The 26,239-nt window shown below is 43.5% G+C and overlaps 2 protein-coding genes across 2 annotated transcripts; one reads left to right on the forward strand and one right to left on the reverse strand.

Moving 5' to 3' along the window:
* The first annotated feature begins 259 nt into the window (after positions 1 to 259).
* On the forward strand, positions 260 to 1,793 carry exosc6 (exosome component 6). The gene has a single exon (XM_039018103.1). The coding sequence runs from the start codon at positions 407 to 409 to the stop codon at positions 1,229 to 1,231; it is 825 nt and encodes a 274-aa protein (XP_038874031.1). The 5' UTR covers positions 260 to 406; the 3' UTR covers positions 1,232 to 1,793.
* Positions 1,794 to 2,357: 564 nt separating this feature from the next.
* Positions 2,358 to 24,766, reverse strand: LOC120066668 (protein-glutamine gamma-glutamyltransferase 2-like). The gene is made up of 13 exons (XM_039018104.1): positions 24,751 to 24,766; positions 23,553 to 23,723; positions 23,155 to 23,385; positions 22,635 to 22,753; positions 21,954 to 22,082; positions 19,108 to 19,285; positions 18,783 to 18,921; positions 18,573 to 18,676; positions 18,195 to 18,437; positions 17,723 to 17,989; positions 17,323 to 17,483; positions 16,982 to 17,118; positions 2,358 to 2,611 (listed from the first exon to the last, which is right to left on the reverse strand). Exons 1-13 carry the CDS (start codon positions 24,764 to 24,766, stop codon positions 2,452 to 2,454), a joined length of 2,055 nt encoding a protein of 684 aa, XP_038874032.1. The 3' UTR covers positions 2,358 to 2,451.
* Positions 24,767 to 26,239: the final 1,473 nt, after the last annotated feature.

Genomic DNA, 26,239 nt, shown 5'->3' on the forward strand with positions numbered 1-26,239 from the left:
CGCGACCGCACTTGCGCGAACTGCTATCGATGGCTGATGCAATAAAAATGTCCATTTATTTTCTCTTATAGAGCAATATGTGGATTGAAAATAAAAAATGTATATTTCCTGATGCATTATTAGAATGCATGTATCGTATTCTATACACTGTGGAATTTATTTTTGTTTAATTTCTGTACTCCAGTCCAGCAGGTGACAGGTAAACTGATGTGTGAGGAGGAACTACAAGCACAATGTGATGGCCGGGGAAGATATTTGGTGACGCACACACGGTACCATGTGATCTAATCGAGCATACAGCCATTGAGCAACCGGAACAGAAAAAGCAGTTAGCAATAACTAGTCTTGGACAAATACAGCACGCGGCCCAAGCAAGTAACATTTTTGGAAGGACTATTCCGCGACCATGCCGACTGATACAAAAAGGGTACGTGGCCCAGAAGTGTCTCAAAGTCCATCTCTCTTTCTGTGTAAAACCGCGGTAAAGAAGTCCAACGACGCCAGGGTAGATGGCAGGCAGCGTGGTCAAGTGGATGTCCGTTCAGTTTTTGTCCGATGTGGGCTGATAAGTCAAGCCAAAGGTTCAGCTTACATTGAAGCTGGGAACACGAAGCTCATATGCTGTGTGTATGGACCCAGAGAGACTGAGCGCAAGGATGAGACCGATATGAAATCCGGAAGACTGATTACTGACATGAGATTTGCCCCATTCTCTTGTCGAGAGAGAGGCTCGTGGATTCAAGGTAGTGATGAAAAGGATCTGTCACTGATGCTGTTGGAAAGCCTGAGGCCAGGAGTGTGCTTGCAGAAGTATCCTCGCTCTCAGATTGAAGTAAATGTGATGGTTCTTGAAAACGACGGCGCCGTCCTGGCACATGCAGTCACCTGTGCGTCCATGGCGCTGGCGGACGCAGGTATAGAGATGTACGATCTGGTTCTTGGATGCTCAATCCGTCAGGAAGGTGCCACATACCTTATCGACCCTACCTTTCTGGAGGAAAATGGATGCAACTTGACCTCAGGATCCAGGGAGAATTTGGGAAGCCTGACAGTTGCATTTCTCCCCAGTCTGAACCAGATTTCTGGACTACAATCGGATGGCGAGATGGGCGAGGACACCCTTACTGGGGGTGTGCGCACATGTATTGAGGGGTGTTTCAAACTCTACCCTGTCATTCAGCAAGCACTGTCCAAGGCAGTACGAAGAAAAGCACCACCATCAGAGAGCTGAGAGACTGAAAAATGTGTTGCATGATGATCTCTAGCTTAGGCAGCTGATCGTCTAGGCTTGATGTGCATTCCTGGTAATACACTTGTGTCCCCTGTGGACCGGCTCGTACATAAAGCATCCAACATTCAGCCTGCAAAGGCATCATTTTCCTCAACTAGCTTTAATGGCGACAAGGCCTTTGGCCACAATCATTTTCTGATTTTTGGACAAATTACGATGTTGCACACCTTTTGGCTGAACGTGGATTGGTCTGAAAATGGTGTTGCATAAAGAAAGAATGCATATTTACCCCATTTTTTTCTCCACTTCTCACCATTAAAGCTAGTTAAGGAGGAAAATGATGCCTTATGTATGAGCAGGTCCATGGGGGACACGAGTGTATTACTGGGAATGCACATCAAGCCATGATAGTGCAGATCTACCACACTATCGGCTGCCTAGGTTAGATGAAAAAAGATGTTAAGTAAAAGTAAGAAAAAAGTCAGTCATAACATTTGTCAATTTTTACTGTTTTGACACGTCAGACTCCATGCATAGATTTAAAAATAAATCATTTATTAAAGTAAGACATGTTTCATAAGTATGAAATTATTAAGAACAGAATACATTATCTAAGCCACAGCGGTGTAGAATATCATCAAATCAAGCTTAATCTATATGGCACATTCCAGACATTGAATGCAACGCAATGTGCTTTACAGGATTAAAAGAAAATAAACGGTGAAATATTTACTACACAACAAACAAGTTAAAAAAACAAAGGAATGACACAAACTAAACAACTAAAAAGCACCCTAAAGCAAAGCAAAAAATGTTTTATGATCTCTTTAAAAATATATGTCCACAGTTTTGGCCCCCTCAGGTTCTCTGGCAGGCTATTCCAGAGGCTGGGGTCATAATAACTAAAGGCTGCCTCCATGCTTCTTGGTCCTAGGCAATATGTGCTTCTAAATAGTGTGCTATATCATGTAAATACTGTAACAGTACAGTTACTTTTTTCTCACAAATAGATAGTCTTCCGACTCTAACAATACTTTTGGATTTAGAGGCCCACCTTTCTTTGCTAATCTTAACTTCTTTGGACAAGGTAAAACAAATCCCTTAAGGTCAAAGAATAATATGAAAAACCGTCCTGTTATTTTGCACCTCACTTTTATATTGCATTCACAGGGATATGTTTACATATAAAAAAATATACCTATGAAATATGATATACATTCTTAATTCACAGTTGATCTGTTTCGCACAATCAATGTGGCAACCCCCTTAACATCCCTCAGTCTGTCTGCATCAAAGTCGACCATCAGTTTTCTCAGGCCAGCACGGGTGGGCTTGAAGGACAACTTGACCTTCACATCTTCACCTGGGCCAATGTTGCCTCTGTAGAAGAAAATAAAGCATGGTTCTCTTAACTCAGCCTTGGTATGATCCTCGATTGTAAATTGTGGTTCAAATCAAACTATTTTCCACATGCACCGAATACAACAAGTGCAGATTTTACCGTGAAATGCTTACTTACAAGCCCTTAACCAACAGTGCAGTTCAAGAATAAGAAAGTATTTACCAAGTAGGCTAAAATAAAAAGTAATAAGTAACACAATAATGAGACTATATACAGGGGGCACCAGTACTGAGTCAGTGTGCAGGGGTACAGGCTAGTTGAGGTAATCTGTACATGTAGGTGGGGGCGAAGTGACTATGCATAGGTAACAAACAAACCGAGTATTTTTATATTTCACCTTTATTTAACCAGGTAGGCCAGTTGTGAACAAGTTCTAATTTACAACTGCGACCTTGCCAAAGCAGTGCGACACAAACAGTTACACATGGGATAAACAAACGTACAGTCAATAACACAATAGGAAAAAAAGTCTATATACAGTGTGTGCAAATGGCGAGAGGAGGTAAGGCAATAAATAGGCCATAGTGGCAAAGTAATTACAATTTAGCAAATGAACACTGGAGTGATAGATGTGCAGATGATATGATGTGCAAGTAGAAATACTGGTGTGCAAATGAGCAAAAAAGTAAATAAAAACAATATGGGCATGAGGTAGGTAGATTGGATGGGCTATTTACAGATGGGCTGTGTACAGCTGCAGCGATCGGTTAGCTGCTCAGACAGCTGATGTTTAAAGTTAGTGAGGGAGATATAAGTCTCCAACTTCAGTGATTTTTGCAATTCGTTCCAGTCATTGGCAGCAGAGAACTGGAAGGAAAGGTGGCCAAAGGAAGTGTTGGCTTTGGGGATGACCAGTGAGATATACCTGCTGTAGCGCGTGCTACGGGTGGGTGTTGTTATCGTGACCAGTGAGCTGAGGTAAGGCGGAGCTTTACCGAGCAAACACTTATAGATGACCTGGAGCCAGTGGGTCTGGCGACGAATATGTAGCGAGGGCCAGCCGACTAGAGCATACAGGTCGCAGTGGTGGGTGGTATATGGGGCTTTGGTGACAAAACGGATGGCACTGTGATAGACTGCATCCAGTTTGCTGAGTAGAGTGTTGGAGGCTATTTTGTAAATGACATTACCGAAGTCGAGGATCGGTAGGATAGTCAGTTTTACGAGGGTATGTTTGGCGGCGTGAGGGAAGGAGGCTTTGTTGCGAAATAGGAAGCCAATTCTAGATTACATTTTGGATTGGAGATGTTTAATATGAGTCTGGAAGGACAGTTTACAGTCTAGCCAGACACCTAGGTATTTGTAGTTGTCCACATATTCTAAGTCAGAACCGTCCAGAGTAGTGCGGCTAGTCGAGCGAGCGGGTGCGGGCAGCGAACTGTTGAAAAGCATGCATTTAGTTTAACTAGCGTTTAAGAGCAGTTGGAGGCCACGGAAGGAGTGTTGTATGGCATTGAAGTTCGTTTGGAGGTTTGTTAACTCAGTGTCCAAAGAAGGGCCAGATGTATACAGAATGGTGTCGTCTGTGTAGAGGTGGATCAGGGAATCACCTGCAGCAAGAGCGACATCGTTGATATATACAGAGAAAAGAGTCGGCCCGCGAATTGAACCCTGTGGCACTCCCATAGAGACTGCCAGAGGTCCGGACAACAGGCCCTCCGATTTGACACACTGAACTCTGTCTGAGAAGTATTTGGTGAACCAGGCGAGGCAGTCATTAGAGAAACCAAGGCTGTTGAGTCTGCCGATAAGAATACGGTGATTGACAAGAGTCGAAAGCCTTGGCCAGTTTGATGAAGACGGCTGCACAGTACTGTCTTTTATCGATAGCGGTTATGATATCGTTTAGTACCTTGAGCGTGGCTGAGGTACAGCCGTGACCAGCTCGGAAACGGGATTGCACAGTGGACAAGGTACGGTGGGATTCGAAAGGGTCAGTGATCTGTTTATTAACTTGGCTTTCAAAGACTTTAGAAAGGCAGGGCAGGATGGTTATAGGTCTGTAACAGTTTGGGTCTAGAGTGTCACCCCCTTTGAAGAGGGGTATGACCGCGGCAGCTTTCCAATCTTTGGGAATCTCGGACGATACAAAAGAGGTTGAACAGACTGGTATTAGGGGTTGCAACAATCTGCTATCTGGATTTGAGTAAAGGAGAAGCTGGAGAGGCTTGGGCAAGTAGCTGCGGGGGTGCGGAGCTGTTGGCCGGGGTTGGGGTAGCCAGGAGGAAGGCATGGCCTGCCGTAGAGAAATGCTTATTGAAATGTTCGATTATCGTGGATTTATCGGTGGTGACAGTGTTTCCTAGCCTCAGTGCAGTGGGCAGCTGGGAGGAGGTGCTCTTATTCTCCATGGACTTTACAGTGACCCAAAACGTTTTGGAGTTAGAGCTACAGGATGCAACTTTCTGTTTGAAAAAACTAGCCTTTGCTTTCCTGACTGACTGCATGTATTGGTTCCTGACTTCCCTGAAAAGTTGCATATCGTGGGGACTATTCGATGCTAGTGCAGACCGCAACAGAATGTTTTTGTGCTGATCAAGGGCAGTCAGGTCTGGAGTGAACCAAGGGCTATATCTGTTCTTAGTTCTACATTTTTTTAAAGGGGCATGCTTATTTAAAATGGTGACGAAATTACTTTTAGTAGCAGCAGTGGTGAGGAGGGGGGGGTGTCAATGTAAATCATCCGGTGGCGATTTTTATGAATTGTTCAGCAGTCTAATGGCTTGGGGGTAGAAGCTGTTGAGGAGCCTTTTGGTCCTAGACTTGGCGCTCCGGTACCACTTGCCGTGCGGTATCAGAGAAAACAAACTATAACTTGGGTGACTGGAGTCTCTGACAAGTGTCTTCAGACCCGGTAATACCAACGTTTTTGCAACTGTGTTTTTCTGGGAAAGGCCACACACACAGTAAATAGTTAAATCTGGTTTGCTGCCAGAAATGACCAAGTTGTGACTATGTGCTGCTATGTGCTACTACAGTATGTGCTACTATGTGCTACTATATTATGTGCTACTATGTGCTACTATAGTATGTTATGCTATGTGCTACTACACTATGTGCTACTATAGTATGTTATGCTATGTGCTACTACACTATGTGCTACTACACTATGTGTTACTATGTGCTACTATATTATGTGCTGCTCTGTGCTACTATGTGCTGCGTTGTGCTACTATGTGCTACTATATTATGTGCTACTATGTGCTACTATAGTATGTTATGCTATGTGCTACTAGACTATGTGTTACTATGTGCTACTACAGTATGTGCTGCTATGTGCTACTATAGTATGTGCTGCTCTGTGCTACTATGTGCTGCGTTGTGCTACTATGTGCTACTACAGTATATCATGCTATGTGCTACTATAGTATGTTATGCTATGTGCTACTACACTATGTGTTACTATGTGCTACTACAGTATGTGCTGCTATGTGCTACTACAGTATGTGTTACTATGTGCGACTATATTATGTGCTACTATGTACTACTATGTGCTGCTATGTACTACTATGTGCTGCTATGTGCTACTATGTGCTGCTATACTATGTGCTGCTATGTGTTACTACACTATGTGCTGCAATGTGTTACTACACTATATGCTGCTATGTGCTACTATGTGCTACTACACTATGTGCTGCTATGTGTTACTACACTGTGTGTTGCTATGTGCTACTACACTATGTGCTGCTATGTGCTACTATGTGCTACTACACTATGTGCTCCTACACTATGGGCTACTATGTGCTACTACACTATGTGCTACTACACTATGTGCTGCTATGTGTTACTATGTGCTGCTATACTATGTGCTGCTATGTGTTACTACACTATGTGCTACTATGTGCTACTACACTATGTGCTACTATGTGCTGCTATACTATGTGCTGCTATGTGTTACTACACTATGTGCTACTATGTGCTACTACACTATGTGCTACTATGTGCTGCTATACTATGTGCTGCTATGTGTTACTATGTGCTGCTATGTGCTACTATGTGTTACTATGTGCTGCTATGTGCTACTACACTATGTGCTGCTATGTGCTACTACAGTATGTGTGACTACACTATGTGCTACTATGTGCTACTACACTCTGTGCTGCTATGTGCTACTATGCACCACTATGTGCTACTACACTATGTGCTACTATGTGCTACTACACTATGTGCTGCTATGTGTTACTATGTGCTGCTATACTATGTGCTGCTATGTGTTACTACACTATGTGCTGCAATGTGTTACTACACTATATGCTGCTATGTGCTACTATGTGCTACTACACTATGTGCTGCTATGTGCTACTACACTATGTGTTGCTATGTGTTACTACACTGTGTGTTGCTATGTGCTACTACACTATGTGCTGCTATGTGCTACTATGTGCTACTACACTATGTGCTCCTACACTATGGGCTACTATGTGCTACTACACTATGTGCTACTATGTGCTACTACACTATGTGCTGCTATGTGCTGCTATACTATGTGCTGCTATGTGTTACTACACTATGTGCTGCAATGTGTTACTACACTATATGCTGCTATGTGCTACTATGTGGTACTACACTATGTGCTGCTATGTGCTACTACACTATGTGTTGCTATACTGTGTGTTGCTATGTGATACTACACTATGTGCTGCTATGTGCTACTATGTGCTACTACACTATGTGCTCCTACACTATGGGCTACTATGTGCTACTACACTATGTGCTACTACACTATGTGCTGCTATGTGCTACTACACTATGTGCTACTACACTATGTGCTACTACACTATGTGCTGCTATATGCTACTATGTGCTACTATGTGCTACTACACTATGTGCTGCTATGTGCTACTATGCGCCACTATGTGCTACTACACTATGTGCTGCTATGTGTTACTACACTATGTGCTGCAATGTGTTACTACACTATATGCTACTATGTGCTACTACACTATGTGCTGCTATGTGCTACTACACTATGTGTTGCTATGTGTTACTACACTATGTGTTGCTATGTGCTACTACACTATGTGCTGCTATGTGCTACTATGTGCTACTACACTATGTGCTCCTACACTATGGGCTACTATGTGCTACTACACTATGTGCTACTATGTGCTACTACACTATGTGCTGCTATGTGTTACTATGTGCTGCTATACTATGTGCTGCTATGTGTTACTACACTATGTGCTGCAATGTGTTACTACACTATATGCTGCTATGTGCTACTATGTGGTACTACACTATGTGCTGCTATGTGCTACTACACTATGTGTTGCTATACTGTGTGTTGCTATGTGATACTACACTATGTGCTGCTATGTGCTACTATGTGCTACTACACTATGTGCTCCTACACTATGGGCTACTATGTGCTACTACACTATGTGCTACTATGTGCTACTACACTATGTGCTGCTATGTGTTACTATGTGCTGCTATGTGTTACTATGTGCTGCTATGTGCTACTACACTATGTGCTGCTATGTGCTACTACACTATGTGCTACTACACTATGTGCTGCTATATGCTACTATGTGCTACTATGTGCTACTACACTATGTGCTGCTATGTGCTACTATGCGCCACTATGTGCTACTATGTGCTACTACACTATGTGCTACTATGTGCTATTACACTATGTGCTGCTATGTGCTACAATGTGCTACTACACTATGTGTTACTATGTGCTAATACACTATGTGCTGCTATGTGCAACTACACTATGTGCTACTACACTATATGCTGCTATGTGCTACTATGTGCTACTACACTATGTGCTGCTATGTGCTACTACACTATGTGTTGCTATGTGTTACTACACTGTGTGTTGCTATGTGCAACTACAGTATGTGCGACTACACTATGTGCTGCTATGTGCAACTACAGTATGTGCTGCTATGTGCTACTACACTATGTGCAACTACAGTATGTGCTGCTATGTGCAACTACAGTATGTGCTACTATGTGCTACTACACTATGTGCTGCTATGTGCTACTACACTATGTGCTACTATGTGCTACTACACTATGTGCTACTATGTGCTACTACACTATGTGCTACTATGTGCTGCTATGTGCTAGTATGTGCTACTACACTATGTGCTGCTATGTGCGACTACACTATGTGTTGCTATGTGCTACTACACTATGTGCTGCTATGTGCTACTACAGTATGTGTGACTACACTATGTGCTGCTATGTGCTACTATGTGTTACTATGTGCTACTACACTATGTGCTACTACACTATGTGCTACTATGTGCTACTACACTATGTGCTACTATGTGCTATTACACTATGTGCTGCTATGTGCTACTACACTGTGCTACTATGTGCTACTACACTATGTGTTACTATGTGCTACTACACTATGTGCTGCTATGTGCTGCTATGTGCTGCTATGTGCAACTTACCTATGTGTTACTATGTGCTACTACACTATGTGCTGCTATGTGCTACTACACTATGTGCTACTACACTATGTGCTGCTATGTGCTACTACACTATGTGCTACTACACTATGTGCTGCTATGTGCGACTACACTATGTGCTGCTATGTGCGACTACACTATGTGTTGCTATGTGCTACTACACTATGTGCTGCTATGTGCTACTATGTGTTACTATGTGCTACTACACTATGTGCTACTACACTATGTGCTACTATGTGCTACTACACTATGTGCTACTATGTGCTATTACACTATGTGCTGCTATGTGCTACAATGTGCTACTACACTGTGCTACTATGTGCTACTACACTATGTGTTACTATGTGCTACTACACTATGTGCTGCTATGTGCTACTACACTATGTGCTACTACACTATGTGCTGCTATGTGCTACTATGTGCTACTACACTATGTGCTACGACACTATGTGCTGCTATGTGCTACTACACTATGTGCTGCTATGTGCAACTACACTATGTGTTACTATGTGCTACTACACTATGTGCTACTATGTGCTACTACACTATGTGCTGCTATGTGCTACTATGTGCTATTACACTATGTGCTACTACACTATGTGCTGCTATGTGCTACTATGTGCTACTACACTATGTGCTGCTATGTGCAACTACACTATGTGTTACTATGTGCTACTACACTATGTGCTGCTATGTGCTACTACACTATGTGCTGCTATGTGCTACTACACTATGTGCTACTACGTGCTGCTATGTGCTACTATGTGCTACTACACTATGTGCTACTATGTGCTACTACACTATGTGCTACTATGTGCTACTACACTATGTGCTGCTATGTGCTACTACACTATGTGCTGCTATGTGCAACTACACTATGTGTTACTATGTGCTACTACACTATGTGCTACTACACTAGGTGCTGCTCTGTGCTACTACACTATGTGCTGCTATGTGCTACTACACTATGTGCTACTACAGTATGTGTTAACATGTGCTACTACACTATGTGCTACTACACTATGTGCTACTATGTGCTACTACAGTATGTGCTGCTATGTGCTACTACAGTATGTGCTACTATTTGCTACTACACTATGTGCTACTACACTAGGTGCTGCTATGTGCTACTACACTATGTGCTATGTGCTACTACAGTATGTGCTGCTATGTGCTACAACACTATGTGCTGCTACACTATGTGCTGCTATGTGTTACTATGTGCTACTACACTATGTGCTACTACACTCGGTGCTACTACACTATGTGCTACTACACTAGGTGCTGCTATGTGCTACTACACTATGTGCTACTACACTATGTGCTACTATTTGCTACTACACTATGTGCTGCTATGTGCCACTACACTATGTGCTATGTGCTACTACAGTATGTGCTGCTATGTGCTACTACACTATGTGCTACTACACTATGTGCTGCTATTTGCTACTATGTGCTACTACACTATGTGCTACTACACTACGTGCTACTACACTATGTGCTACAACACTATGTGCTACTACACTATGTGCTGCTATGTGTTACTATATGCTACTACACTCGGTGCTGCTATGTGCTACTACACTATGTGCTACTACACTAGGTGCTGCTATGTGCTACTACACTATGTGCTACTACACTATGTGCTACTACACAATGTGCTGCTATGTGCTACTACACTATGTGCTGCTATGTGCTACTACACTATGTGCTACTACACTATGTGCTACTACACTATGTGCTGCTATGTGCTACTACACTTTGTGCTGCTATGTACTACTACACTATGTGCTACTACACTATGTGCTACTACACTATGTGCTGCTATGTGCTACTACACTATGTGCTGCTATGTGCTACTACACTATGTGCTACTACACTATGTGCTACTACACTATGTGCTGCTATGTGCTACTACACTATGTGCTACTACACTATGTGCTGCTATGTGCTACTATGTGCTACTATGTGCTACTACACTATGTGCTACTATGTGCTACTACACTATGTGCTACTACACTATGTGCTGCTATGTGTTACTACACTATGTGCTGCAATGTGTTACTACACTATATGCTGCTATGTGCTACTATGTGCTGCTACACTATGTGCTGCTATGTGCTACTACACTGTGTGTTGCTATGTGCTACTACACTATGTGCTGCTATGTGCTACTATGTGCTGCTACACTATGTGCTGCTATGTGCTACTACACTGTGTGCTCCTATGTGCTACTACACTATGTGCTACTATGTGCTACTACACTATGTGCTGCTATGTGTTACTATGTGCTGCTATACTATGTGCTGCTATGTGTTACTACACTATGTGCTGCAATGTGTTACTACACTATATGCTGCTATGTGCTATTATGTGGTACTACACTGTGCTGCTATGTGCTACTACACTATGTGTTGCTATACTGTGTGTTGCTATGTGATACTACACTATGTGCTGCTATGTGCTACTATGTGCTACTACACTATGTGCTCCTACACTATGGGCTACTATGTGCTACTACACTATGTGCTACTATGTGCTACTACACTATGTGCTACTACACTATGTGCTGCTATATGCTACTATGTGCTGCTATGTGCTACTATGCGCTACTACACTATGTGCTGCTATGTGTTACTACACTATGTGCTGCAATGTGTGACTACACTATATGCTGCTATGTGCTACTATGTGCTACTACACTATGTGCTGCTATGTGCTACTACACTATGTGTTGCTATGTGTTACTACACTATGTGTTGCTATGTGCTACTACACTATGTGCTGCTATGTGCTACTATGTGCTACTACACTATGTGCTCCTACACTATGGGCTACTATGTGCTACTACACTATGTGCTACTATGTGCTACTACACTATGTGCTGCTATGTGTTACTATGTGCTGCTATACTATGTGCTGCTATGTGTTACTACACTATGTGCTGCAATGTGTTACTACACTATATGCTGCTATGTGGTACTACACTATGTGCTGCTATGTGCTACTACACTATGTGTTGCTATACTGTGTGTTGCTATGTGATACTACACTATGTGCTCCTACACTATGGGCTACTATGTGCTACTATGTGCTACTACACTATGTGCTGCTATGTGTTACTATGTGCTGCTATGTGTTACTATGTCCTGCTATGTGCTACTACACTATGTGCTGCTATGTGCTACTACACTATGTGCTGCTATGTGCTACTACACTATGTGCTACTACACTATGTGCTGCTCTATGCTACTATGTGCTACTATGTGCTACTACACTATGTGCTGCTATGTGCTACTATGCGCCACTATGTGCTACTACACTATGTGCTACTACACTATGTGCTACTATGTGCTACTACACTATGTGCTGCTATGTGCTACTATGTGCTGCTATGTGCAACTACACTATGTGTTACTATGTGCTACTACACTATGTGCTACTACACTATGTGCTGCTATGTGCTACTACACTATATGCTGCTATGTGCTACTATGTGCTACTACACTATGTGCTGCTATGTGCTACTACACTATGTGTTGCTATGTGTTACTACACTGTGTGTTGCTATGTGCTACTACACTATGTGCTGCTATGTGCTACTATGTGCAACTACAGTATGTGCGACTACACTATGTGCTGCTATGTGCAACTACAGTATGTGCTGCTATGTGCTACTACACTATGTGCAACTACAGTATGTGCTGCTATGTGCAACTACAGTATGTGCTACTATGTGCTACTACACTATGTGCTACTATGTGCTACTACACTATGTGCTACTATGTGCTAATACACTATGTGCTACTATGTGCTGCTATGTGCTACTACACTATGTGTTAGTATGTGCTACTACACTATGTGTTAGTATGTGCTACTACACTATGTGCTGCTATGTGCGACTACACTATGTGTTGCTATGTGCTACTACACTATGTGCTGCTATGTGCTACTACACTATGTGCTGCTATGTGCTACTACAGTATGTGTGACTACACTATGTGCTGCTATACTATGTGCTGCTATGTGTTACTACACTATGTGCTGCAATGTGTTACTACACTATATGCTGCTATGTGCTACTATGTGGTACTACACTATGTGCTGCTATGTGCTACTACACTATGTGTTGCTATACTGTGTGTTGCTATGTGATACTACACTATGTGCTGCTATGTGCTACTATGTGCTACTACACTATGTGCTCCTACACTATGGGCTACTATGTGCTACTATGTGCTACTACACTATGTGCTGCTATGTGTTACTATGTGCTGCTATGTGTTACTATGTCCTGCTATGTGCTACTACACTATGTGCTGCTATGTGCTACTACACTATGTGCTGCTATGTGCTACTACACTATGTGCTACTACACTATGTGCTGCTCTATGCTACTATGTGCTACTATGTGCTACTACACTATGTGCTGCTATGTGCTACTATGCGCCACTATGTGCTACTACACTATGTGCTACTATGTGCTACTACACTATGTGCTACTATGTGCTACTACACTATGTGCTGCTATGTGCTACTATGTGCTGCTATGTGCAACTACACTATGTGTTACTATGTGCTACTACACTATGTGCTACTACACTATGTGCTGCTATGTGCTACTACACTATATGCTGCTATGTGCTACTATGTGCTACTACACTATGTGCTGCTATGTGCTACTACACTATGTGTTGCTATGTGTTACTACACTGTGTGTTGCTATGTGCTACTACACTATGTGCTGCTATGTGCTACTATGTGCAACTACAGTATGTGCGACTACACTATGTGCTGCTATGTGCAACTACACTATGTGCAACTACAGTATGTGCTGCTATGTGCAACTACAGTATGTGCTACTATGTGCTACTACACTATGTGCTACTATGTGCTACTACACTATGTGCTACTATGTGCTAATACACTATGTGCTACTATGTGCTGCTATGTGCTACTACACTATGTGTTAGTATGTGCTACTACACTATGTGTTAGTATGTGCTACTACACTATGTGCTGCTATGTGCGACTACACTATGTGTTGCTATGTGCTACTACACTATGTGCTGCTATGTGCTACTACACTATGTGCTGCTATGTGCTACTACAGTATGTGTGACTACACTATGTGCTGCTATGTGCTACTATGTGTTACTATGTGCTACTACACTATGTGCTACTATGTGCTACTACACTATGTGGTACTATGTGCTATTACACTATGTGCTGCTATGTGCTACTACACTGTGCTACTATGTGCTACTACACTATGTGCTACTATGTGCTACTACACTATGTGCTGCTATGTGCTGCTATGTGCTGCTATGTGCTGCTATGTGCAACTATGTGCTACTACACTATGTGCTGCTATGTGCTACTACACTATGTGCTACTATGTGCTGCTATGTGCTACGACACTATGTGCTGCTATGTGCAACTACACTATGTGTTACTATGTGCTACTACACTATGTGCTACTATGTGCTACTACACTATGTGCTGCTATGTGCTACTATGTGCTATTACACTATGTGCTACTACACTATGTGCTGCTATGTGCTACTATGTGCTACTACACTATGTGCTGCTATGTGCTGCTATGTGCAACTACACTATGTGTTACTATGTGCTACTACACTATGTGCTGCTATGTGCTACTACACTATGTGCTGCTATGTGCTACTACACTATGTGCTACTACGTGCTGCTATGTGCTACTATGTGCTACTACACTATGTGCTACTATGTGCTACTACACTATGTGCTGCTATGTGCTACTATGTGCTACTACACTATGTGCTACTATGTGCTACTACGTGCAACTACACTATGTGCTGCTATGTGCAACTACACTATGTGTTACTATGTGCTACTACACTATGTGCTACTACACTAGGTGCTGCTCTGTGCTACTACACTATGTGCTGCTATGTGCTACTACACTATGTGCTACTACAGTATGTGTTAACATGTGCTACTACACTATGTGCTACTACATTATGTGCTACTACACTATGTGCTGCTATGTGCTACTACACTATGTGCTACTACAGTATGTGTTAACATGTGCTACTACACTATGTGCTACTACATTATGTGCTACTACAGTATGTGGTGCTATGTGCTACTACAGTATGTGCTACTATTTGCTACTACACTATGTGCTACTACACTAGGTGCTGCTATGTGCTACTACACTATGTGCTATGTGCTACTACAGTATGTGCTGCTATGTGCTACAACACTATGTGCTGCTATGTGCTACTACACTATGTGCTGCTATGTGTTACTATGTGCTACTACACTATGTGCTACTACACTCGGTGCTACTACACTATGTGCTACTACACTAGGTGCTGCTATGTGCTACTACACTATGTGCTACTACACTAGGTGCTGCTATTTGCCACTACACTATGTGCTATGTGCTACTACAGTATGTGCTGCTATGTGCTACTACACTATGTGCTGCTATTTGCTACTATGTGCTACTACACTACGTGCTACTACACTATGTGCTATGTGCTACTACAGTATGTGCTGCTATGTGCTACTACACTATGTGCTGCTATGTGCTACTACACTATGTGCTGCTATTTGCTACTATGTGCTACTACACTACGTGCTACTACACTATGTGCTACAACACTATGTGCTACTACACTATGTGCTACTACACTCGGTGCTGCTATGTGCTACTACACTATGTGCTACTACACTAGGTGCTGCTATGTGCTGCTACACTATGTGCTACTACACTATGTGCTACTACACAATGTGCTACTACACTATGTGCTGCTATGTGCTACTACACTATGTGCTGCTATGTGCTACTACACTATGTGCTACTACACTATGTGCTACTACACTATGTGCTGCTATGTGCTACTACACTATGTGCTACTACACTATGTGCTGCTATGTGCTACTACACTATGTGCTGCTATGTGCTACTACACTATGTGCTACTACACGATGTGCTACTACACTGTGCTGCTATGTGCTACTACACTATGTGCTACTACGTGCTACTACACTATGTGCTACTATGTGCTACTACACTATGTGCTGCTATGTGCTACTACACTGTGTGCTGCTATGTGCTGCTATGACAGTGTGCCATAGAATGTTTAAAAATATTTCACACTTGAACAATATGAGATGACTGACCAAAAGATGAGGTAGGCTAGGTTCATCCAGCAAGAATTATGTTTTTTGTTTGGTTCTTTCTTAGCAAAACAGTCTGGATCATGATTTAATAATATATCACAGTCTGAACATAATACCATTCAAAGAATGTTCAATTTACCCCAGCCTCACGTCAATGACGGGCAGAGAAATAATCCTGTGTTTAGTCTGAGGGCTTATGTTTACATTGGCGTCTCCTGTTGGAGGTTATGTGTAGTAACATTTGGCTTGTGGTCCTGGAGAGCCACGCTGGGCCACGCTGGGTAGGTTAGTCGTCTTTGGCCTGGCAAAAGGAGGGTATGTCTGGCTCTCTCTTTGTCTTTGGGGGAGGTGGAGTGAGAGAAAATCAGATCTTGTTCTTTATAGTCTGACCACATTGCAAGAGTATGTCCTTGCTGTCCTAAATCTGCTGCTGCATGAGGTGTGGGATCTTTAAAGAGCCCCGGGCTTTAAAGAGTTTCAGGTCTACATATTGTAAGTAGACCATTGTTCAAACTCATTCTGCCATGTCTCACTCATTGCTCATGGATAAACCCACAATCATAGCTATTTAAGCAAAACCTTAGATGAGTCAACTTCTATGCTTAAATAGCACTTTACACCTCTATACTTAGAGTAATAACATGGCTGTAATACTGATGTAACATTCTCTCTGAACACACTTATTGGCAAACAAGCTGACAGTCAATGAAGAATGTGTCCCCTCACATACAACACAGAGATACTTACGGTGCTTGGAGCTCCCGTGGTGCAGTCAGACCTGCCCCCTCCACTGTGAACACTCCCCCTCTCAGGGTGATAGGCAGGGGATTGGTGAAGCTGATGTGTGCAATTAATTTCCGAGATACAACTGCATCTCCCACTACCTGAAGCAAGAAAATGGACAGTGCAGGCATCATCAGAGAGGATTATTTCAGTATATCTAAAACAAGTCCCTACAGCATATTTCAACTCCTTTCCCTCCGGAAATGGCCAATCTTGACAATTGTGCAAAGTGCAAACAGTAGCACGCAATTCATCAAGCAATTATTCACCAGCTATTTACAGTTACATACAGTATAGCCTAGTACCTTGACATGGAGCTGTGGCATGCTTAGTGGGATGTTGACCTCTTGCAGAATGATGTCGGGCTGGCTGCTGGCCTGGAGCAGTGCTGTGACCCTGATCAGGTTATGCTCAGACACACAGGCCCCATAGTGATCGTACCGTAGACGCATCACTTCCTTATGAGCTGTGAGAATAATAGGGATGAGAGGAAAAAGTATTATTGTATTCTTTTCACTTCGGTGTGGTATTTTTTGCTCTGTTTACTCGGTTCCTAAAAATACAAGAAACCCAGGGATGTTGTAGGTCAGACTCACCCAGTGCAAGTAAAAAAACAAATCTAACACAGGGACTGACACCAGTTCTGAGTCTTGATTCCTCTCGCCTACGGCACCTATATGGTGTATGTGACAAGCGGAGGCCCACCTTTCTGGGCTGGCACGGTCAGGCTGGCAGTCCTCCTCTGGCACTCCCCCCGGTGAAGGCTGTTGTAGGTGACAGCGTTGGAGGTCACAGTGAGCTGGGCCGGGGTGTCCTCCCCACCCACGTTGTGCACCTCCACTATCACATCAAAGTCTGTCCCCAGGATGGCCTGGGCGTGTCTGATCTTCAGCTCCAGCTGCCCTGGTCCTCCATTCAGCTGCGTTATCCGACGTCCTGCCTTCTCATACACCTCACGCTCCTTCACTGAACCTGGTAGAAAGAAAGGACGATGTCATACTGTTATATAAAATGTATGTTTTTATGGTATGCGTGTGTATACAGTAACACCCTTCCCTTGAGGTATTTGTTGTGTATAACGGTACTGTACTCTTTCTGTTCGGTTCCCATCTGTGCTAATATTGAAGCAGGTGTGAATATTTGTGCTTATCTGTGCTTAACGAAAGGAAGTGAATACCTTCAGGGTATTTGTAATGTTTAGTGATGTCCTCTCTGTAGTCTCCATACACACTCTTGGTGCTGATGTTTCGGCCCACAGTTTTCTGGTTGAGGGAAACCTGTGAGCGTTGGCCATCTGTGTAGACGATCCAGGTGACCAGGTCTGCGTTCACCTCAGAGAACACGAAGGCTGCATCATACTTCATCCCCACATCACCGTCCCTCACCGCCTTGACTGGACAGGGCCCACAACAGTACACCCCTAAGAGACAAGGGAACGATAGTGGGGGGATGGGGTGATTTGAAGTGTGAGGTTATGAAGAGCCCAATAACAGAGTTTTAAAGGAGCTTTTCCTTAGTGAGACAGACTGATCATGAATATCAAGTGGGGCCGTACCATCACTCCTCTCCTGTGGGGTGGGATCCAGAGCCTGCCACCCATCATAGCCTTTAGGAAGATCCTCCCTGTCCATCCAGGACTCCACCCAGCAATGGTAGTTCCTACACACACAAAGCATTTACAGTATTGATGTGAGGGAAGCCACTATAAAAAAACGGATGAATGTGTTGACTTTGTCGAGACCGAAATGTAGCTTTTGAGCTTTACCAGATCATGTCCTTCCTGCCTTCAGACACACTCTCCAGCTGCTCATTGTACAGATAGTCCACATTCAGGTTGCCGTCAGTGTCATGGGCAGAGGAGTAGTTTGTAACAGGGCGAGTAGGTATGCCCAGACAGCGAAGAACTGTGGGATGGGTGAACGGAAGGAGCCAATCAGCAAATAGCATATAGTCTGTCTAGAATTACAGAGCTGAATATTACTGGAGCCCTAATGAAAGGTTAAAGAAAATATAGAGCCAGAGAGTGTTGGAAATTTGTAGTTGAAAAAAAGAGAGCCATCCTGTGTCAGGGCGCTGTATGTGTGCCTCACCTGTGCAGGCTACACCTGAGAACACCCAGCACTGTCCGTATCGCACCCTCTGTGTCCCGGCCTCGCGCCATCGCCTGAGGATGGCCACACTGCCGGTCCAGCGTGTGGGCGACACCCCATCGTCATACTTCCCGTCCCAGCGGCCCAACACCACGCCACGGTCATCATTAGCGTTCACCTGCACAGATGTAGAGGAAGTAAGTTAATTACTGTGAGATTATAACTAAATCAAATCAAATGTTATTTGTCACATGCGCCGAATACAACAGGTGTAGATCTCACAGTGAAATGCTTACTTACGTGCCCCTAACCAACAATGCAGTACAAATAAGAATAAGAAATAAAAGTAACAAGTAATTAAAGAGCAGCAGTAAAATAACAATAGCGAGACTATATACAGGGGATTACCGGTACAGAGTCAATTTGCGGGGGCACCCGTTAGTCGAGGTAATTGAGGTAATATGTACATGTAGGTAGAGTTATTACAGTGACTATGCATAGATGATAACAACAGAGAGTAGCAGCGCTGTAAAAAGGGGGCGAAGGGCAATGCAAGTAGTCTGGGTAGCCATTTGATTAGATATTCAGTAGTCTTATGGCTTGGGGGTAGAAGCTGTTTAGAAGCCTCTTGGACCTAGACTTGGCCCTCCGGTACCGCTTGCCGTGCGGTAGCAGAGAGAACAGTCTATGACTAGGGTGGCTGGAGTCTTTGGCATTTTTTAGAGCCTTCCTCTGACACCGCCTGGTATAGAGGTCTTGGATGGCAGAAAGCTTTGCCCCAGTGATGTACTGGGCAGTACGCACTACCCTCTGTAGTGCCTTGCAATCGGAGGCCAAGCAGTTGCCATACCAGGCAGTGATGCAACCAGTCAGGATGCTCTTGATGGTGCAGCTGTATAACCTGGTGTGCTTGGACCATGTTAGTTTGTTGGTGATGTGGACACCAAGGAACTTGAAGCTCTCAACCTGCTCCACTACAGCCCCGTTGACGAGAATGGGGGTGTGCTTGGTCCTCTTTCCCCTGCAGTCCACAATCATCTCCTTAGTCTTGATCACGTTGAGGGAGAGGTTGTTGTCCTGGCACCACACGGCCATGACCTCCTCCCTATATGCTGTCTCGTCGTTGATCAGACCTACCACTGTTGTGTCATCGGCAAACTTAATGATGGTGTTGTAGTCATGCCTGGCCGTGCAGTCATGAGTGAACAGGGAGTACAGGAGGGGACTGAGCACACACCCCTGAGGGGCCCCTGTGTTGAGGACGACCTGGGGGCGGCCAGGATCCAGTTGCAAAGGAAGGTGTTTAGTCCCAGGGTCCATAGCTTAATGATGAACTTAGAGGGCACTATGGTGTTGAATGCTGAGCTGTAGTTAATGAACAGTATTCTCACATAGGTGTTCTCTTTTTCCAGGTGGGAAAGGGCAGTGTGGAGTGCAATAGAGATTGCATCATCTGTGGATCTGTTAGGGCTGTATGCAAATTGGAGAGCGTTTATGGTTTCTGGGATAATGGTGTTGATGTGAGCCATAACCAGCCTTTCGAAGCACTTCATGGCTATGGCAGCTCTAGCCTTTAGCTCAGTGCGGATGTTGCCTGTAATCCCTGGCTTCTGGTTGGGGTATGTACGTACGGTCACTGTGGGGATGACGTCATCGATGCACTTATTGATGAAGCCAATAACTGATGCGGTGTGCTCCTCAATGCCATGGAGGAATCCCGGAACATATTCCAGTCTGTGCAAGCAAAACAGTCCTGTAGCTTAGCGTCTGCTTCACCTGATCATTTTTTTACTGATCGAGTCACTGGTGCTTCCTCCTTTAATTTTTGCTTGTAAGCAGGAATCAGGAGGATAGAATTATGGTCAGATTTGCCAAATGGAGGGCGAGCTTTGTATGCGTCTCTGCGTGTGGACTAAAGGTGGTCCAGAGTTTTTTTCCCTCTGGTTGCACATTTAACATGCTGATGGAAATTTGGTTAGACCTATTTAAGTTTCCATGCATTAAAGTCCCTGGCCACTAGGAGCACCGCCTCTGGGTGAGCATTTTCCTGTTTGCATATGGCGGAATACAGCTCATTGAGTGCGGTCTTACTGCCAGCCTCAGTCTGTGGTGGTATGTAGATAGCTAGGAAGAATACAGAAAACTCTATTGGTAAATAGTGTGGTCTACAGCTTATGTACCTCAGGTGAGCAAAACCTCAAGACTTCCTTAGATATCGTGCACCAGCTGTTATTTACAAAAATACATAGTCCGCCGCCCCTTGTCTTACCAGATGCCGCTGTTCTATCCTGCCGATACAGCGTATAACCAGCCGTATAATCAACCAGTATGTTGATAATGTCGTCGTTCAGTCACGACTCTGTGAAGCATAAGATATTACAGTTTTGAATGTCCCGTTGGTAGTTTAATCTGCTGCGTATGTCATCAATTTTATTTTCCAAAGATTGCACGTTTGCTAGCAGAATGGAAGGCAGTGGGGGTTTATTCGATTGCCTACGAAATCTCAGAAGGCAGCCTGCCCTCCAGCCCCTTTTTCTCCGTCTTATCGTAACGCAAATGACAGGGATCTGGGCCTGTTCCCGGGAAAGCAGTATACCATTCACGTCGGGCTCGTCGGACTCGTTAAACGAAAAAAATATTCTGCCAGTACATGGTGAGAAATCGCAGTTCTAATAAGAGATGGTAGCATTATGTACAAAATAAGTTTAAAAAAAAAGTTACAAACAACGCAAAGAAACAAACCAAAAAACACAATTGGATAGGAACATGTAAAACGTCAGCCTTCTTCTCCGGCGTCATCTATTCCCCTAGATGTAGAAATAATTACTTTATATGGTGAACCTTACCATTGCAGTAATTGTCCTGCTCACGTACACTGGATCTGCTCGGTTGGCTGTGTCAATCTCTGGGTTTTTCAGTGCAGCAGGTGAATTGTTCAGGATTTCAAAACAGATATCCACCACATCTTGTTCAAACTATGAAAAATGAAATGTTAAAATATTATGAGAACACATTGTGCTCATGAGGTATGCAAATCTCAAACCAGTGTTAACATACAGTTGGTGATTGTGACTGTGAATATGTACCATCCTCCTCACTAGATGGAGACAATCAGCCATGCAGGCTGTCTGTCCGTCTCTCAATGTCTATGTGACTATGTCTCTCTCTCTGAAATGAGACAAACCCTGGATTTTCACACAGCCAGGGTAGAAATGCCTTACATCCACCAAAGACATTTATTCAGCCAGCTGAGGCACTGTGTCTCCAATGCCACCAAGCTGTGACAATTCACACAGGCCACCATCAAGCCATCAGACTCGCCAGAAACTACTGGCTGCCAACACCCTCCCACATGCCCTGTTGTTTATCTTTCTGTTTGAAAACGCCTCAACTAGAACAGTGATTTAGGCAACACAACACTGAGTTTTTGTTATCGATGGGTTGTGATCAAAAGATTTTCTCTCTATATATCAATTTTGTCTCAGGTGGGTTAGCTGTCCATCCTTCAGAGGTGTGCTGTTTGCTACCTGTCCAAAGTTCCAGGGCAGTGAGGAGATCTGGTCCCAGGAGCCCTGGTAAAGGAGGCCATTTTCATTCAGTATGTACTCCTCTAGTAGCTCCTCATCAGATAGGTACACAGAGTCAGCTGGGAGGGAGAAAAACAAAGACCCAGCAGAGGAAAGACTGAGTGAGAAAACATATGGGGCAACAGCAATCTTATTGATTTGATATTGTATCACATAATTGACAGCTTTCATATCAGCAATCTCTTCACCAACTTTGACATTTCTCTATCCCTTCTAGTAATTTCATGTTTAGCTCAAACTTATTTAAAAGTAAACACAGGGGGAGACAGACTGAGACAAACACACAACAGAAGTAGAAGTTGAGTCCCCTGACTCTGACCTACTAAGAGTGCAAAAGTAATGAATACCGATGACACCTTCCTGAGCCCTTATTGGTTCCCCTCACCAAAAGAGCAAATAAAACAGGGCCGTTTCAACTGATTCTACTAATTTGTGTGTGTGTGTTTGTGTCGGAGCTCACCTTTGCACCAGGGATTGAAGAGCAGGTAGAATGTCTCTGGTGTGGTCTGCTCCAGGATGTGTCCATCAGGGGAGAGGAGCAGCAATGTCATGCTGTAGATTCCCACAGGGGCGTCTGCTGGGCTGTGGATCGTCAGCAGCACCTCATTCTGAGCCCTCTGCTGGCGGAACCACCACTTGTCACGGCCAGCACGGGCATCCAAAACCTTCACCACCACCTCACCCTCCTTACCTAAACACGCAAACAAACAAAAACTCATATACTGTCAGTCAAAGCTATTTTACCAGACCATTTTCGTTTTATATCTGTCAATCATAACTGACTCCTCCTCCCACTTTGCAATAGTATCCACTCTATAGCTGACTAAAGCTTATGGTCCTTGGCATTGAGTTGCTCACCCAGATGCAGGATCATGGCTAGTTTGTGTTTGGGGGGCAGGGGTGTGGAGCACTGCAGAGCGAGGGAGAAGGGCTGCCCCCTACGAACCAGCAGCCTTTCCAGGTCCATTTCCCCTGTACGATGGGCATGGTTGTTCACCTGGCAACGCAGGTCCATCCCCATGAATACACCTGGAACACAATAAAAGAAAGAACATAGGGCACAGTCACTTCTACTGTGTAGTTAGGAATAATGTGTTCATGAGGGAATCTTGGTGGTAACCAGGCCATACACTAATACTCTAGTAGATATTCATATTTCTAGACAGATCTCTATTTTAGTCATATCAATCACAATGGTTGTACAGGTCAAACAACAGAAAGGTCAGACAAGTCATCAATTGGAGCCTGACTATCATTATGAGTCACCAAGTCAAGGACCACACTTCATATTTATAGAAGCTACTGTAGGTAGGCAACTCCATTCAAGCATGATGTACTGTGTGAAAACATTAGAGATTGAGATTCTGGCAATCAATATGTTTTTTTTTACTTATCCAGTGTCAGATGAACTTGTGGATAGCATTTTTATGTAGCATACCCTAAGGTATCTGTAGACTTGCAGTCATTGTGCTGATGATACCCACTGGGCACAGACGTCAGTTCAACATGTAGTTTTGATTTACATTTGGTTGAGTTGTCAACTAACGTGAATTCAACGTGAAATCCACAAAACATTTCATCATGTTATTGGATTTAGGTTCAAAGTTGTGTGAAAAAAATATGAAATGCCCTTAAGTTGATTACTTTTTGCTAATCTATTTTGGCAGGAAATCTTGTGTGCCATGTACTTATAACACACACAGAGACAGACCATCTTTTTCCACTAGGAGAAACACTGATCTACTGTATATTCTGTATAAATTTAGAAATGTATACATTTCAGGATAAACTTTCAGATAGCACATCTGCCCATCCTCATATTTTTATGAATAGTGCATACAAGCCTAAATTGGTCTCTTACTCTCCTGGTATGCATTGCTTAAATTAGAATGAGTGATCTCAACACACTGCTGTGAATTCATACGACAGCACATTTTATTTATATGGTAGCACATTTTTCACAGATATGGAAACTGCAAGTAATATTTGTCTCCTCTACTTCAGAGAGCACTATCAATGGTTTGAAAAAGCAGTGTAATAATGATAAATCACTCACCGTTTTGGTTAGCCATTTTCCAGTCTTTGTTGTGAATATCTCCTCCTTCTCTGCCGTTTTACCTCCTTTTATGATAAGTTTGACTCCTCTTGTGCCTTTTCAAACAGCCCTGAAGGTGTATGCCTCACTTTTCTACCACTGTCCCCACCAGGACTCCGTATTTATACTGGAGAGGAATGGCCCCATTCCTGTGCTCCAACACACGCTCACACACACCTCCCATTCACTATCCTTCCTGACCTCTGACATCACACTCTGTGGAGATCCAGAACAAAGGTGTGCTCACAGTCAGTCTCTCTGTGTGTGTGTGTTCGTCATGCGCCCCCATGTGTGTCTGCCTACTTCAATATTTTACTTCAATACTGAAAAAAGGATGAGAGCCCAGGTATTTACTATAGTTTGTGTCAGCCGTCTGCCCCTCTGATGCAAGTTCAGACACCCGGTTTTTTGTTCAGCAGATGGGTTCAGGGAATAGGGCACACTTTTACTAATCTAGCAGTATTCCAGTAAATGTTTTGCATCATATACAATTTCCTGTTTCACAGTCTCTATAGCACGTACATGGGCACTTTTTCCTTTCTGGATGGGCCAGTCACAACTTAAGAGAACAAACAAGTTGAATACGTTTACAGCATGATATACTACTTAAGAGGGAAAATATGATTTTGTTCCAGGGTTTTTATTCATATGTATTGGTGTCCAGGACATTGACTGGAGCTCGGTCCATTTTTCCTTGCACATGGTATAGCAATTTAATCAACATAATATATGCTTCATCATTTGTTGAGTCATCTAGACTGGAGACACGTCCCAATGTTGAAGAATACTAGTGAAAGCAGAATGGGGATTTCTACTGAAATGTATGGTATTGAAATGCACTTTTTCTTTTTTTTTTCCACCTTTAACCAGGTAGGCCAGTTGCTGCGGGGGTGCAGAGCTGTTGGCCAGGGTTGGGGTAGCCAGGTGGAAAGCGTGGCCAGCTGTAGAGAAATGCTTATTGAAATTCTCGGTTATCGTGGATTTATCGGTGGTTACAGTGTTTCCTAGCCTCAGTGCAGTGGGCAGCTGAGAGGAGGTGCTCTTATTCTCCATGGACTTTACAGTGTCCCAAAACTTTTTGGTATTAGTGCAGCAGGATGCAAATCTCTGTTTGAAAAAGCTAGCCTTTGCTTTCCTAACTGACTGTGTATGTTGGTTCCTGACTTCCCTGAAAAGTTGCATATCGCGGGGACTATTCGAAGCTAGTGCAGTGCGCCACCGGATGTTTTTGTGCCCTGCTAGAGCTGCCCTGGTCAACTGTAAGTGCTGTTATTGTGAAGTGGAAACGTCTAAGACTAACAACGGCTCTGCCACGAAATGGTAGTCCGTTGCAACTCTCACTACTGAGTTCCAAACGGCCTCTGGAAGCAACGTCAGCACAATAACTGTTTGTTGGGAGATTCATGAAATGGGTTTCCATGGCCGAGCAGCCGCACACAAACCTAAGATC

This window comes from Salvelinus namaycush, chromosome 21 (assembly GCF_016432855.1).
Source record: "Salvelinus namaycush isolate Seneca chromosome 21, SaNama_1.0, whole genome shotgun sequence".
NCBI classification, from domain to species: domain Eukaryota; kingdom Metazoa; phylum Chordata; class Actinopteri; order Salmoniformes; family Salmonidae; genus Salvelinus; species Salvelinus namaycush.